Source organism: Macaca thibetana, chromosome 1 (assembly GCF_024542745.1).
Source record: "Macaca thibetana thibetana isolate TM-01 chromosome 1, ASM2454274v1, whole genome shotgun sequence".
NCBI classification, from domain to species: domain Eukaryota; kingdom Metazoa; phylum Chordata; class Mammalia; order Primates; family Cercopithecidae; genus Macaca; species Macaca thibetana.
This window is the reverse complement of record NC_065578.1, coordinates 124,089,270-124,105,205: the sequence shown is the minus strand read 5'-3', so window position 1 is coordinate 124,105,205 and position 15,936 is coordinate 124,089,270. Positions and strand designations below refer to the sequence as shown.

At 36.6% G+C, this 15,936-nt stretch overlaps 1 protein-coding gene across 2 annotated transcripts in view; it reads right to left on the bottom strand.

The window, feature by feature from the left end:
• Positions 1-15,936, bottom strand: part of SNX27 (sorting nexin 27) — an 86,155-nt gene that overhangs the window by 27,066 nt on the left and 43,153 nt on the right. For both annotated transcript variants that reach the window (XM_050750315.1, XM_050750304.1), the window contains exons 3-7: positions 14,642-14,834; positions 12,208-12,272; positions 10,835-10,939; positions 7,468-7,546; positions 5,195-5,358 (exon numbers count right to left, since the gene is read on the bottom strand). In XM_050750315.1, the coding sequence (XP_050606272.1) occupies positions 5,195-5,358; positions 7,468-7,546; positions 10,835-10,939; positions 12,208-12,272; positions 14,642-14,834 (606 nt within the window). The remainder of the gene's footprint in view (positions 1-5,194; positions 5,359-7,467; positions 7,547-10,834; positions 10,940-12,207; positions 12,273-14,641; positions 14,835-15,936) is intronic.

Genomic DNA, 15,936 nt, shown 5'->3' with positions numbered 1-15,936 from the left:
TAAAGGGGTCAATTCAGCAAGAGGATGTAACAATATTAAATATATGTGCACCCAACACTGGAGCACCCTGATATATATTTAATATCTAAAGCAAATATTATTACAGCTAAAGAGAGAAACAGACTCTAACACAATGATAGCTGGAGACCTGAACACCTAACCTTCAGCACTGGACAGATCTTCCAGACAGAAAATCAACCAAGATACACTGGACTTAATCGGCATTATAGACCAAATGGATCTAATACATATTTACGGAAAACTTCATCCAATGACTGCAGAACACACATTCTTTTCCTCAGCACATGGATCATTCTTTTCCTCAGCACATGGATCATTCTTTTCCTCAGCACATGGATCATTCTCAAGAACAAACCATATGTTAGGTCACAAAACAAGTCTTAAAACATTTTTAAAAAATGAATAATATCAAGTATTATTAATATCAAATAGTATCAATATGATCAAGTATCTGACCATAGTGATATTACAATAATACCAAGTATCTGACTACAATGGAATAAAATCAGAAATCAAAAATGATGAATTTTGGAAACTATTCAAATACATGGAAATTAAACAATATACTCCTGAAAGACCAGTGGGTCAATGGAGAAATTGAGAAGGAAATTTAAAAATTTATTGAAATAAATGATCATGAAAACATAACATGCCATATGGGATACAGCAAAAGCACAACTAAGAAGGAATTTTATAGTTATAAATGCCTACATCAAAAAAAGAAGAAAAATTTCAAACAATGCATCTTAGAGCAATAGAAAAGCAAGAGCAAACCAAAACCAATCAGTAGAAGAAAATAAATAATAAAGAGTAGAGCAGAAATAAATTAAATTGAAATTAAAAAATACAAAAAAAGAGAAATGAAACAAAAAGTTGGTTTTTTTGAAAAGTTAAACAGAAAAACCTTTAGCCAGATTAAGAAAAAAAAAAAAAGAAGATCCAAATAAAATCAGAGATGAAAAAGGAGACATTACAACTGATACTTAAGAAATCCAAAGGATCATTTGTGGCTACTATGATTAACTATATGCCAATAAATTGTAAAATCTAAAAGAAATGGATAAATTCCTAGACATATACAACCTACAAAGATTGAACCATGAAGAAATCCAAAACCCAAACACACTAATAACAAGTAACAAGATCGAAGCCATAATGGTCTCCAGTAAAGGAAAGCCCAGAACCCAACGGCTTCACTGCTAAATTCTATCAGACATTTAATGAAGGATTAATACCAATTCTACACAAACTATTTCAAAAAAAGAGAGAAGGAGGGAATACTTCTAAACTCATTCTATGAGGCCAGTATCACCTTTATACCAAAACCAGACAAAGACATATCAAAAAAGAAAACTACAGACCAATATCCCTGATGAATATTAATATAGAAATCCTCAACAAGATATTAGCAAACTGAATTCAACAATACATTTAAAAAATCATCATGAGCAAGATATATCCTTGGGAATGTAAGGATGGTTCAAAAACACCAATCAATGTGACACACCACATCAACAGAGTAAAGGACAAAAATCATATGATCATTTCAATTCACGCTGAAAAAGCATTTGATAAAACTCAACATCCCTTCATAATAAAAACTCCTCAAAAAACTGGGTATAGGAGAAACCTCAACATAATAAAAGCTATATACGACAGACCCACAGCTACTATCATCCTGAATGGGGAGAAACTGAAAGCCTTTCCTCTAAGACCTGGAACACAACAAGGATGCCCACTTTCACCACTGTTATTCAACATAGTACTAGAAGTCCCAGCTAGAGCAATCAGACAAGACAAAGGTATAAAGGGCATCCAAATTGGAAAGGAAGTCAAATTATCCTTGTTTGCATATGATACAATCTTATACTTGGAAAAACCTAAAGACTCCACTGAAAAACTATTAGAATTGATAAATAAATTCAGTAAAGTTGCAGGATACAAAATCAACAACAAAAATCAGTAGCATTTCTATATGCCAACAGTGAACAATCTGAAAAAGAAATTAAAACACTATGAAAGAAAGGTGAAGAGAGGACACCAACAAATGGTAAAAGTATTCCATGTTCATGGATTGGAAGAATAAATATTGTTAAAATGTCCACACTACCCAAAGCAATCCACAGATTCAGTGCAACCCCTATCAAAATACCAATGACATTCTTCACAGAAATAGAAAAAAAAACTATCCTTAAATTTATACGGAACCACCAAAGACCCAGAATAGCCAAAGATATCCTAAGAAAAAGAAGAAAACTGGGTGGGCTATGGTGGCACACATCTGTAACCCAGCAATTTAGGAGGCTAAGGCAAGAGGATCTTGAGCCCAGGAGTTCAAGCCAGCCTGGGCAACACAGCAAGACCCCCTGCCTCTAAAAAAAACTTAAAAAATCAGTGGGGCATGGTGCCATGGGCCTACAGCCCCAGCTAGTGGGGAGGCTGAGGCAGGAGGATAGCCTGTGCCTAGGAGGTCGAGGCTTCAGTGAGCTGTGATCATGCCACTGCACTCCAGTCTAGGTGACAAAGTGAGACCCTGTCTCTCGAAAAAAAAAAAAGAGCAACACTGGAGGAATCATATTACCTAACTTCAAGTTATACTACAGAACTATAGTAACAAAAACTTTTTTTTTACTTTTTTTATAGTTAAAAAAAAGCACGGTAGTGGCATAAAAGCAGACACACAGACCGATGGAACACAATAAAGAACTGAGAAACAAATTCACATACCTACAGTTAACTCATTTTCGACACAGGTGCCAAGAACATGTACTGGGGAAAAGACAGTCTCTTCAATAAATGGTGCTGGGAAAACTGGACATCTGTGTACAAAAGAATGAAACTAGCCCCCTAACTCTTGCCATATACAAAAATCACATCAAAATAGATTCAATAATTAAATCTAAATCCTCTAGCTATGAAACTACTACAAGAAAAAATTGGGGAAACTCTCCATGACATCAGTCTGGGCAAAGATTTCTTAATACCCCACAAGCACAGTCAACCAAAGCAAAAATGGACAAATGGGATCACGTCAAGCTAAAAAGCTGCACAGCAAAGAAAACAATCAACAAAGTGAAAAAGCAACCCACAGAATGGGTGAAAATATTTGCAAACTACTCATCTGACAAGGGATTAATAATCAGAATATATAAGGAGCTCAAACAACTCAACAGGAAAAAAAAGAAATGCACATAAAAACTACAATGAGATACCATCTCACCCTAGTTAAAATGGCTTATATCCAAAAGAGAGGCAGTAACAAATACTGGCAAGGATATGGAGAAAAGGGAACCCTTGTTTACTGTTGGCGGGAATGTCAATTAGTACAACCACTCAGAGAACAGTTTGGAGGTTCCTCAGAAAACTAAAAATAGAACCATCATACAATCCAGCAATCCCACTGCTGCATATATACCCAAAAAAAAGGAAATAAGTATTTTGAAGAGATACCCACATTCCCATGTTTGCTGCAGCACTGTTCACAAGTCAAGATTTAGAAGCAACCTAAGCATCCATCAATGAATGAATGGATAAAGAAAATGTGGTACTTATACACAATGGAGTACTATTCAGCCATAAAAAAAGAATGAGAGTCAGTCATTTGCAATAACATGGATGGAAGTGGAGGTCACTACGTTAAGTGAAATAAGCCAGGCACAGAAAGACAAACATCACATGTTCTCAATTATTTGTGAACTGTAAAACTAAAAACAATTGAACCCATGGAGACAGAGCAGGATAGTTACCAGACTCTGGGAAGGGTAGTGGGGAATTGGGGGAGAGTCGGGGATGGTTAATGGGTACAAAAAATAGGCAGAATTAATGAATAAGGCCTAGTATTTGACAGCACAACAGGGTGACTATAGTCAATAATAATTTAATTGTACATTTTAAAATTACTAAAAGAGTATAAATGGATTATTTGTAACACAAAAGATAAATGTTTGAGGGGATGGAAACCCCATTTTCCATGATGTGATTATTACACACCACATGCCTATATCAAAACATCTCATGTACCCCAAAAATATATACACCTACCATGTACCCACAAAAATTAAAAATAAAAAATTACATATATAAAAAGAGGAACAGCTCTGAAAGTGTATTCTACAAAAATACAGGAGTAAAGCAAAACAAAATACTCTAACAATGTACTCTAACACTGGAAACAGGAGATGGTGGTGGTGAAGGGCAATCCCAGAAGGCCAGCTGTGCACCAGAGTACAGAGCCGCCACTTCACACAGGGGCAGAGGAAGAGGCTCCACAAGAGATTTCTTCAGAAAGTGGAAATTCATGAACTACCTGATGGGTCTGAACTGAATGTCTTTAGAGGAGATTTAGACAACTGGTGAAGAGTATGGAGCTAAATTAATCATAAGTACACAGAAAATTAAGCAAATGAAAAAGGAGGGCAATAATTAGCTGTGGAAAAATAAAATGTTGTAAAGAAAGTGAAAAGTAAAGACAGTAATTATTATATGGCTCTGTTGTAAATTTCACCATTTACAGAGTCATAATATTGTAAACACTGAATATTGACCTAACAAATATTATAATTTGATTATATTAAGGGGATGGGAGAGATGAAAAAGGTATGGGTATATGGTAGGAATGGAGGAGGAAAGACAGCTGGTGTCTCATCTTCAATAGTGGGAAATTAAGAGATGCTACTGGAATCTGAAAAATTAAGTAGAAGCAATATAACCAAGTTATAATGGAGACATAGAAGTAAATACCAAAAACAAACAAACAAACCAATAAAAAACAAAGCTAAAAGAAGGGAAGGTGGTTGCCTATGGGGGGAGATGGAAATAAGTAGGGGCAACTACTGTTTTTCACAATAAACTGTGTAGAACTATCTGATGCTTTAAACTCTATGTATGTATAATATTAGTGGAAAATTTTTGAACAGGTACACAGCCACAATGCTCATTTTCTGTTGCTTAAAAATATTAGAATATATATTTTTAAAATATGTATTTTTAAACTCCAGGATATCTTTACTTCTAATACGTATTTATCTTTTGTGAAATGGGAGAGAACATTTTACGAATGTAATTCAGACCCAGGAGCAAAGCAGCTTACCTAAGGATTCACAGGGAATTGGCAAAATACCAACTATATTCAAACATAAAAAGAAATTGCGCCTTTCAAGATCAATTCACCTACCTGATGAAAGAAGTAGGTAACAGCAAGGTCATTGTCATTTAAGAGGATTTCTTCTTCTGTTGTAAAAAGCCACTTTCGAATGGTCAAGCAGGTGCCTGGCACAGCTGATGTATAATTCTGAATGTAGAGTTTGTGAGGAAACTCATTCGGTGCCAATTTACGTACTAAAGGAAAGACAAAACACAGAAAGCTAGAGTGAAAAGATAGAAGAAATTTCCCTAATACAAACTATGTAAGGCAGATCAAGAATGCTATGTTATCATTAACCAGAACATCATCTCAAATCCATTAAGGAGTTCTGCCTTGGGAGCACAAAACAGCCATATCTGTCCAGCCAAATATCCTTTCTAGCTATGACCATGGCCAGTCAAGTCTCAAGCTGACAGAAACCTATCACTTGAATGACAAGTGCTGTGGTTTGGATATTTGTCCCCCACAAAATTCATGTTGAAATTTGATCCCCAATGTTAGAGGTGGGGCCTAATGTGATCTCTACATACACCATGAGTGGAAGAAAACAGCCTGAGGACCTCACCAGATGCCCAGTCTTGAACCCAGTCTTAAAGATGTTTGGTGGATATCAGCTGAAAATCAGCAGAATCATAAGACAATTAGACCTTTTTTCTTTACAAATTACCCAGCCTCAGGTATTCCTTTATAGCAACACAAAAAAGTACTAAGACACAGATCAGTTAACATGACAACTCTGCAAACAGCACCAACTCCAAATTTAGTTAAAATATCTAATCCATTAGCTAGTTACAGCTCATGTCCACTAAACATCTTTAAAGCAAGCCTCTCCTCTTACCCAACTCTGGTGCATTCAGAGTCTCTCATGTGGTAATTCTCAATGAACTGCTTTTATTAACGCCAAAAGGTTTTTTCCAGCCTACCTCCAAAAATCCTGCAGTATTCCTCAAACTGAAAAGTGTCTTCTGAGTAATGTTATACTTCCTCTTTCTAACAGCCACCCAAGCACGATAAAAAAAACTACCACTTTTAATTTCTAAATTGCCTTTTTTTTTTTTTTTTTTTTTTTTGAGACAGGGTGTCACTCTGTTGCCCAGGCTAGAGTGTTGTGGCACAATCATAGCTCACTGCAGCCTTAACCTCCTAGGCTCAACTGATCCTCCTACCTCAGCCTCCCAGCTTGGACCACCTGCATGTGTCACCATGCTTGGCTAATTTTTAAATTTTTTTTAGAGATGGCAGTCTCACTATGTCGCCCAGGCTGGTCTCAAACTCCTGGGCTCAAGCAATCCTCCTGCCTCAGCCTCCCAAATTGCTGAGATTACTTCCTCTCTCGATGTTTACTTGGCTTTGTAACACTACAAAAGATAGATTTAATACTTTCCATTTTATAGAAAGTGAAACTAAAGCTTAGACAAAAAACAAGGTTAGAATCCAGATATCTTGGTACCTCAGTAATCCTTTGTAACATAATTTACATCTGTCTAGTTACACTGCTGTGAGTTGGGAAGAAAAAAAATATTAGGGAGATGGCTGCTTTAGGGGAATCAAAGTTATTCTACCTGGACCTGAGATAGCAAGGCAACCTAAATCTACCAAACTCTCCCCCTTTCTGGGATAAGGAAGATCTGATCAACCAATATTATCTGTATTCTGGCCTTAGCCCTGTATAAATCTATATGATACGGAAGAGACCCATAAACTGTAGGAAATCTATGTCATTCAGAGCAAGCCCTCAGACTCTCTCCCCTCTGTAGTCTCAGTGCAACCAATGTGACTACCATCCCTAGCTTTTGTAAAATAAAATATAAATTTCCTATCACCATGCAATAAAACCTCCTTGGAAGAGGAAATTGATTCACACAGAAGCTTAAACGTATGCATTAAAACAAGGCTTTTAACCAATATATATCTTTCTAACTTCTAAAAACAGAAAGCTACTCTTAAGAATCTTTACAAAAATCCTAAAGTACACTAAAACAACATGTGGCTAAATAGAACATCCCATCTTTTTAAGCCCGTTTCATTGGAATATATGAATTTTGAACCTCAGATTTAAAAGAACCTCATGAAAGTATCTTCCAATTCATTGCTGGTTGTAACCTATACTTACAAAAGAGGAAAAAGAATCAACAGTGATCAGACATCCTTATGACCTAAGTTTAATGGGATATGCTTGGTCTGCTCGTTAGAGACAGTTCCAATGAGTGGGATCTCCCCTTGTCTTCAAGCTCTTCTCTAGGTGAATAGTTTCTTTCTGACAGTATTAGAAAACAAAATTAGTATCAGCCACTGGTACTCACCAAAGGAGTGATTGATCACTTCAAATAAGGCAAAGTAATTCACTGTCGTACTGTCCATGCCAACCTTTGCTGCAATAGCCTAAGGTTAAACAGGATAGATTGGTTTCAAGAAAATTAAGTCAGACAATGCTGTAGGAAAAGGCAGGTGTATGCCTGCCGAGGAGGGAAAGGGGAGAGGTTCTGCCATCTTGGCCTCACAAAAATTGCATTAATGGTCCATAACTATCCTTCTTTGTATGTATGTGTACATGCATGCACGCATACATACATATGAAAGAAAAGGGAAAAAACACCTGTATCTGCCCCAACAGCTATGAATATGAGTTTCTCCCTTCCAGTGTAAGCTGACAATATTCTGTCCTTAAATATCAGCTTCCCTCTCTAAAACAACTTCTTTTTTTAACACCACTTACAAGAAATGTACTTAATAGCACAGATCTTAAAAAGAAAATAAATGATTAAATATCCAGTTTCACACATTCAGCCTACATTTAATACATTAACACAAAAAAACTACACATTTGATTCTAGAGCGTAAAATATTGTTTGTCAATTATATTCTGGCTAAACAAAACTTTTTTATTTACTTTTTAGATGACCCATGTCTCATGCTGGGATCATTAGGCACCTCCATTTCCTAAGAATTACCATCTAATATCTACAAAAAAATAGCAAAATACTGGGACAATAGAGGCATATTAAACAAGAATCACTCATTCTCTCTAGGAACTCAGGTCCTAACATGACAAATAAAAGAGAAATTGGAAAACTGTGTGCAAATAAATGACAATTACATACAAACAACAACAAAATATAAACTAGTAGTAACAAAATTTCTTTTCAAGATCAAATTCAATATAAGTAAGGTACTTCTTTTTCATGCCGTTGTTTTGTTGATAAAACAAAGATAAAACTGTTGATTATTAGTATCTCAGTAAGCCAAATGTGATTATATCCCTTCTTCTCCTATCTGCTCACACATGAGGCCTAGGTCCATCCATGATGTGATAGAGGAACTAGACATTATAAGTATTCTAAATTATCATTCTACACTGCACTGGATAGAAACTAAAAGGCTTTCAAGGTTTAGAAAATAGTTTATAGCTAGAAGTCTCAGTAACAGGGTTGGGAGGAAAGTGTAAAAAACCTAAGCCTTGCTAGAGGAACACTGGAAAAAAGCAATCAAAACAAAACAAAAAGATCAGCAAGCTGTAAAAATAGTACTTTTCTTGAAATTCTCTACCATTGTATAATTTCATAAATGCCTGAGATCCTGCATATATCCTTTGCCATAAAATACAGTGGATGAATAAATGTTTGGGGGATAGATTTTTTAATGTTTGCTACAAAAGAGAAATGTAAGCATTAGTACCCAGAAACCTGCTTGTCTCCCTGAAAATTCTGACCCAAGTTAGGATTAAAGGCCAATGAAAAGGCATATACAGGCAATGATTACACCCAGCACGCAGATTATGATCTCTAAAGACAGTTTCTCACTAAAAGAATAGGACTCCTTGGGGAAATGGCCTATTCTAGATATCTAGGGTAAGAAATATACAAAGATGAGGCCAGGACATCTTATTGTACCAAAAAGCAAGGATGCTATCATAAAAATATTAGGTTGCATCAAAAGCATAAAGGAGCAGACATGAAGGAGCTCTCACTGGCCAAAGATGGAACAATCTGAGCATCAAAAAGATAATATATGCTATTGATTAAATCACATTGAATCTAAAAACCCATTATATAAATTATTATATATAATATATACTATTTCATAATGAATTATATATTATATTATTTAATATATTATATAATTATAAAGTATATATTATTTAATATGTAATATACCTTATATATTATTAACACATAATTATACTTATATATAATTATATATTTACTCTGAAAATCAGCAAAGGAAAGGCTTAAATATGTATCCTGTCTTTCCCACAAACTGTGGGAAATTATCTATTTTGAGATAATTAGTAGCATTAGTTGACAAGGAAAAGTTATTTTCAGAAGAATTCTAGCTAAGTGGTGTGAAGAAATGAGTATTAGAAAATCAGCACTTTGTAACCTTTAATGAAATCACTGGTTAAGGCAATAATCATCAATGGATAGATTCATTTGATGAAAGACCAGTGGTGAATTTTACAATGAAAAGATCAGATTTCACCACCTAAACCTACTGGTTAACCTTAGTACCACTAAAATGGGATAACCCAGTATTGTGTACTTGTTGTTGAGAAGCAATATAAAGTATACAGGACCAATTATGAAGTTTTATCAAAAAAGCAGAATCTGAATCTAATTGAACCTCTAGAGCAAACTTCCATGTATAGAAAATACAGAGACATAGAAGGACATATTAAATGACACCACCAGAAAACAAACAGACACATTCAGAATGCAGGTCATTCCACAAGGCACTGACCCATTTCTGCAAGAAAACAATGGCATGAAAAAAAAATGGGGAGAAGTGGGGACTGTCCTATACTAAAACAAACATAAAAATCAAATGTGATCTAAGGACCTTGTTTAGATTCAGATTTTAACAAACCAAATGTAAAAAATCATTTTTAGACAATTGGAAAATTGTGACTATGGAGTAGTTATTAGGCAATACCAAGGCAATAGTGCCAATTTTTAAGGTTTGATAATGGCACTGTGGTTTTGTAAGAAGATGCATACTAAAGTACACACAGGTCCAATAACATGGGATTTGCTTTTAAGTACTTAAAGGAAAAGAAAAAAGATATACATAAGGCAAATGTGGCAAAATCTTGATAATTATTAAATATAAATGATTACTATATGGAGATTTATTATACTATTCTGTTTTCATGTGTGTTATAGTTTTTTTACAATCAAAAAAGGAGGGGTTGCTATAATCCCAGCACTTTGGGAGGCTGAGGAGGGCGGCTCACGAGGTCAGGAGATCAAGACCATCCTGGCCAACATGGTGAGACCATGTCTCTACTAAAAATACAAAAATTAGCCGGGCATGGTGGTAGGCGCCTGTAGTCCCAGCTACTCAGGAGGCTGAGGCAGGAGAATCACTTGAACCCAGGAGGCAGAGGTTGCAGTGAGCCGAGATCACACCACTGCACTCCAGCCTGGGTGACAGAGCAACACTCCATCTCCAAAAAAAAGGAGGGGTTAATCACAACTACTACAACCTGGGATATTTACCGTACCTTTCTTTTAAGGGAGGGCAAAGTACTTTCACATTAATAATAATAATAGTAGCTAACATTTAATAAACTGATTATGTGCCAGACACCCTAAGCACTTTATTGACTCATTTAATCTATCTTCCTTAGCTTCACATCATCCAATGTCAAGTCTACGTGTTCATTTAATTTACCTGATATACTTGGTCTGTAGTACTGTTCTTTTTAACCCTGACTGTAACCGTTGTTCCATCCGGTAATGCTACTCTCAGCTCTACGTCAGACACACCATTGTAGTTCTGGGGGAAAAGACATAGAGAAAGAATTTATGGCCCAGTATATCTTCACTCTCCCTGTAACAAGCTAGCTAGACAACAACCTAAAACGTGGTAGAGAGTAAATGAGTTCCAATGAAAACGGGAAAAAAGTCAATACATTTACAAGTCTTAAACCTGACTTCAGGGCTGCAGCGGAAGTTAACCTTTAAGATAAGCAGGAAGGAAAGAAACATGTTGAAGCCAACGTGTTCACATTTCAAAACAGGAAACTTGCGTGAAACAGTCTAGGTCAAACACAGATGAGATTTTTGATTCGCTTCCGTCTCCCCATTCAGAATTCACAAATGAGAGGAGAAGATAACTGAAAGCAGTAGTTTTGATGTACATTGTCTGGTATTAATGGTCAGGCATACAGACTGGATCAAGAGATATACTAAGTTTCTTTCTGAACCCTGAAATAACTAGGAGATTGTTAAAAGAAAAAATGGATACCTGAGTCTCATCCATTTTTCCTTTCAAAGTTAGCCTGATGCCCAATTTTATTCTAGCAAAAGGTAAACAATTCTTACTCTCCTCTTACTGCTTTTGATGATTAACACACTGCTTTTGATGATTAACACATTCCTCTAACCTTGTAATTTTTGACCTTTTAAAAAAGTACCACTTTTTAAAAAGTACTATTCATTGCCTAAAACAACATAAGCATTGCTTTATTATAAGCCCTTGCCTATAAGAAATTTATAATCTAGTTGGGAAAACAAGGCATATGCATATAAAATAAGTAGTGGATAACACACTACTATATTAGCATTAAATATTCTCTCTTCTATTCAATTATTATTTATTAAGCACCTACAACATGCTTGACGCTGTGGTAAGGAACTGGGAATATAAAGATGGTCAAGATTTAGCTCTTACCTACAGGTTGCTCACACTCTTGTAAGCTAAAAATATAAAGCGATAATCTGATTACATGTACAAAAATTAGAGAATGAGACAGCAACAAGTGATCATTGAATGGAACTAATTGCAAAAGCTTTTGGTGGAATGAAAAATTGATGAAAACTCATCAGGGATGGCTTCAAAGAGAAAGTGGACTTGGCACTTCAAAGAGAAAGTGGACCTAGGTCTTAAAGGATAGATAAGTAGGATACATATAAAATGGAAGTAGAAAAAACAGAGTCCTTTGGAGAGCTTATGGAAATTTAACCCATAATCAATACCTTTAACTTATTTTCCCCCACAAGGAGCCAAGAGGAAAACAATCACTAAAGGAGATATTCACCTACCTCATCGGATTCTGATAGGAATTCCTGCATGATGTCACTCTCACCAATTACTCGTATTGAACACACTGTAGAAAATAAAGATAAAATCTGGCATAAGGCCTTAAAATCAAGAATATAAAGTCAAAGACGTATCAAAGTTTAAGTTTAAATCATCAATAGCAGGCAATAATAAGGCAGCACACCATGCCCAGCATACAAGATTTTAAGGCATGACAAACATTCATCTAAATATGATCAGAACAAAGAAATAATAGAAAATATAAAGATGTAGCTCGCTAAAAATACTAAACATAACCAGAAAAGAGAAATAAAAATTCAGTAAATATAACTTTGCAGTCTTGTGTGACCTATTAACAAGCTAGAACAACAGAACATGGGGTAAAGAGGCAGTGGTAAGGGAAGATTAATTAGGAATAAACCAAATATAAAATTGAAATACTAAAGGAAAAATATTTATTTGGCCTAAAAACAGGCCATGCCAGTCAGAGAACCACAAAAATTAAAAGCCATTTTGGGAAAACTAGGGTAGGTAATTAAGAATTCATATCATTTCACCTTACTGACTTTAGCTTCAAAACAACAACCAAAAAAAAAAAAAAAAAAAAAGCTGGCTGGGGATGGGTGGGATAGGAAAGCAAGCAGGCAGGTAAGGTAGGTAGCTAATCCTCTAAATTTAAGAAAGTTAATTTCCTGACACTCTCATGAGAATGGTAAATTAAACTGGTGACTTTACTTCATTTGATTTTTAAAAATTGTACCCTTTCTCATTTCCCAAGGGCTTTGTTCAGAGAGGCCAGTCCCTGTTAGAAAAAGCTAAAAACAGGTAAGGAAGTTCCATTACCTTCTATGGGGAAAATGGTTTCTCTTCATGACTAAGGCTCCCTACAAAAGTTTTTAAAAGATTCAACTAGGTCAGTTAGTTACAAGGAAACAGAATGACTAAATATCATGTAAGACTGTTATTCTATAAACTAGTATTTTAGAGAAAAACCTACTGAACAGCTACCAAATAATGTAACTCTATAATGTAGCAAGGAAAGGTCTCTTCCCTGAGCCACAAGATGAGCTTCTTATTGAAGAGATCTGTGTCATTTCCCTGCCTTTCTAGACAAATGTTTCACCATCCACATCCACAGACTCCTGACGTATCATTTGGAGGCACCGAGATAACAAGCACATTTCAATACAGGGCCAGGTGCAGTGGCTCACGCCTCTAGACAAATGTTTCACCATCCACATCCACAGACTCCTGATGTATCATTTGGAGGCGCTGAGATAACAAGTACATTTCAATACAGGGCCAGGTGCAGTGGTTCATGCCTGTAATCCCAGTACTTTGGGAGGCCAAGGTGGGCAGATCGCCTGAGGTTAGGAGTTCGAGACCAGCTTGGCCAACATGGGGAAACCCCGTCTCTACTAAAAATACAAAAATTAGCCGGGCATGGTGGTGCGCTTCTGTAGTCCCAGCTACTTGGGAGGCCGAGGCAGGAGAATTGCTTGAACCTGGAAGGCAGAGGTTGCAGTGAGCCAAGATCATGCCACTGCACTCTAGCCTGGGCAACAGAGCGAGATTCTGTCTCAAAACAAAAAAAAAACAAAAAATTCAATACCGAAGTATTAGTATCTACGTTTAGCCTGCTTAGAACAAGGGCACTCCAGATTACCTACAACTCAGCAAACCTATCTATGAATACCTGTAAAATGAATAAAGTTTTCAGGTAGGATACACCAGTAAGCCAAGAATCATTTTAATAAAAAATGTCTTAAATATTAAAAATGTCTTAATATTGCCCACTTAGTTCCCAAATCAATTCAGCATATTGCTGAGTCTATATGTGTTTGCTGGCAGATAATATAACCCTAAAAATAAAGGTCCATGTAATCCCAGTACTTTGGGAGGCAGAGGCTGATGGATCACGAGGTCAAGATATCGAGACCATCCTGATCAACATGGTGAAACCCCGTCTCCACTAAAAATATAAAAATTAGCTAGGTATGGTGGCGTGTGCCTATAGTCCCAGCTACTCAGGAGGCTGAGGCAGGAGAATTGCTTGAACCCAGGAGGCGGAGGATGCAGAGAGCCGACATCGTGCCACTGCACTCCAGCCTGGTGATAGAGCAAGACTCCGTCTTAAAAAAAAAAAAAAAAAAAAAAAAAAAAAAAAAGTGTCCATTAGGCATCACCAAATGCATCAAAAACTAAACATTCATTTTTTTGTTGTTGTTAAGCATTAAACAAACCAATAAAACAGGCTACTGATCACTGTACTGGACATTTCAGTTTTGCCTTCAAAGTTCAGATTGTTCAATACTTAGTCAGAAACCTGACTAACATTCACTATTGAGTTTCCGGAAATTCAGCTATGCAGTTTAGAAGCTGCATATCTAGAACCTATGTCTACTCAATATAGTAGAGTTTGATGGTTTGGATTACCTTTTTCTAGATATTCTTCCAGTCCCCGACGTCGGGCATCTAGTTGTTGTTCTGATAATGAAAATGGCCACTTCCCCGGGAGTCGGGGAAATGTAAAGTTGGCAAACTCTCTCTTCAGGTTCTGGTGTAGGATAGCAAACTCCCGGTACCGCTTAGAACACAGCTGCCTCCCTGCCATGTAAACATTATATACCTGGTGAAGGAGAAGAACAAAAGAAAAGCATACTTAATACAAATTAAATCACGGAATCATCTCGTCACGCTTAGATGATATTGGTTAGATGCATTCTACTATGCATTTAACAAAAACTATATTCAAGGTCACTTTAAAGACTTACTTTTGACAAACATGTATAAAGTTGTATGTATAAAAAAGGACTATCCCCTTTTCAAAAGGAACATGATGTTCTTTTTGTTTTTTGGGGTTTTTTTGAGATGGAGTCTCACTCTGTTGCCCGGGCTGGAGTGTAGTGGCATGATCTTGGCTCACTGTAACCTCCGCCTCCTGGGTTCAAGCGATTCTTCTGCCTCAGCCTCCTGAATAGTTGGGATTACAGGCATCCGCCACCACACCTGGCTAATTTTTGTATTTTTAGTAGAGAAGGGGTTTCACCATGTTGGCCAGGCTGGTCTCGATCTCTTGACCTCAGGTGATCCACCCACCTCGAACCACCGCACCCAGCAGAAGGAGCGTGATCTTATTTTTGCTATTAGAATGACCTCTAGCATACTTTTAAATAACTTCAAAGGCAATTACCAGTTTTTAAGGGTGGATTTTATTTTTAGAAAGTTAAAAGTCATTTGAAGCCAATGTGGTAAATATAGTGAGTGAATAAGCAAGCAAATTTGAAGGTAGCTGAAAACCTAGGGTTGATTATAAAGCAATGTAACTGATACTTGTGTGTGGCCTAAACTGGCTCTAAAGTTGATTCCAAAGAAAAGGCCTAAAAAATGACTTAAGCAGCCTGGGCACGGTGGCTCACATCTGTAATTCCAGCGCACTTTGGGAGGCTGATAGGCGGCCAGATTGCTTGAGTCCAAGAGTTCGAGACCAGCCTGGGCAACATGGCAAAACCCTGTCTCTACAAAAAAATACAAAAATGTAGCTGGGCATGGTGGCATGTGCCTGTAGTCCCAGGAGGCTAAGGTGGGAGGATTGTTTGAATCCAGGAGGCAGAGGAAGCACTGAACCACGATCCTGCCACTACACTCCAGCCTGGACAACAGAAGGAGACAGTCTCAAAAAAACCAAGTGATTTAAGCAACAGTGGAATTTTTGTTAGTAAACAGATAAT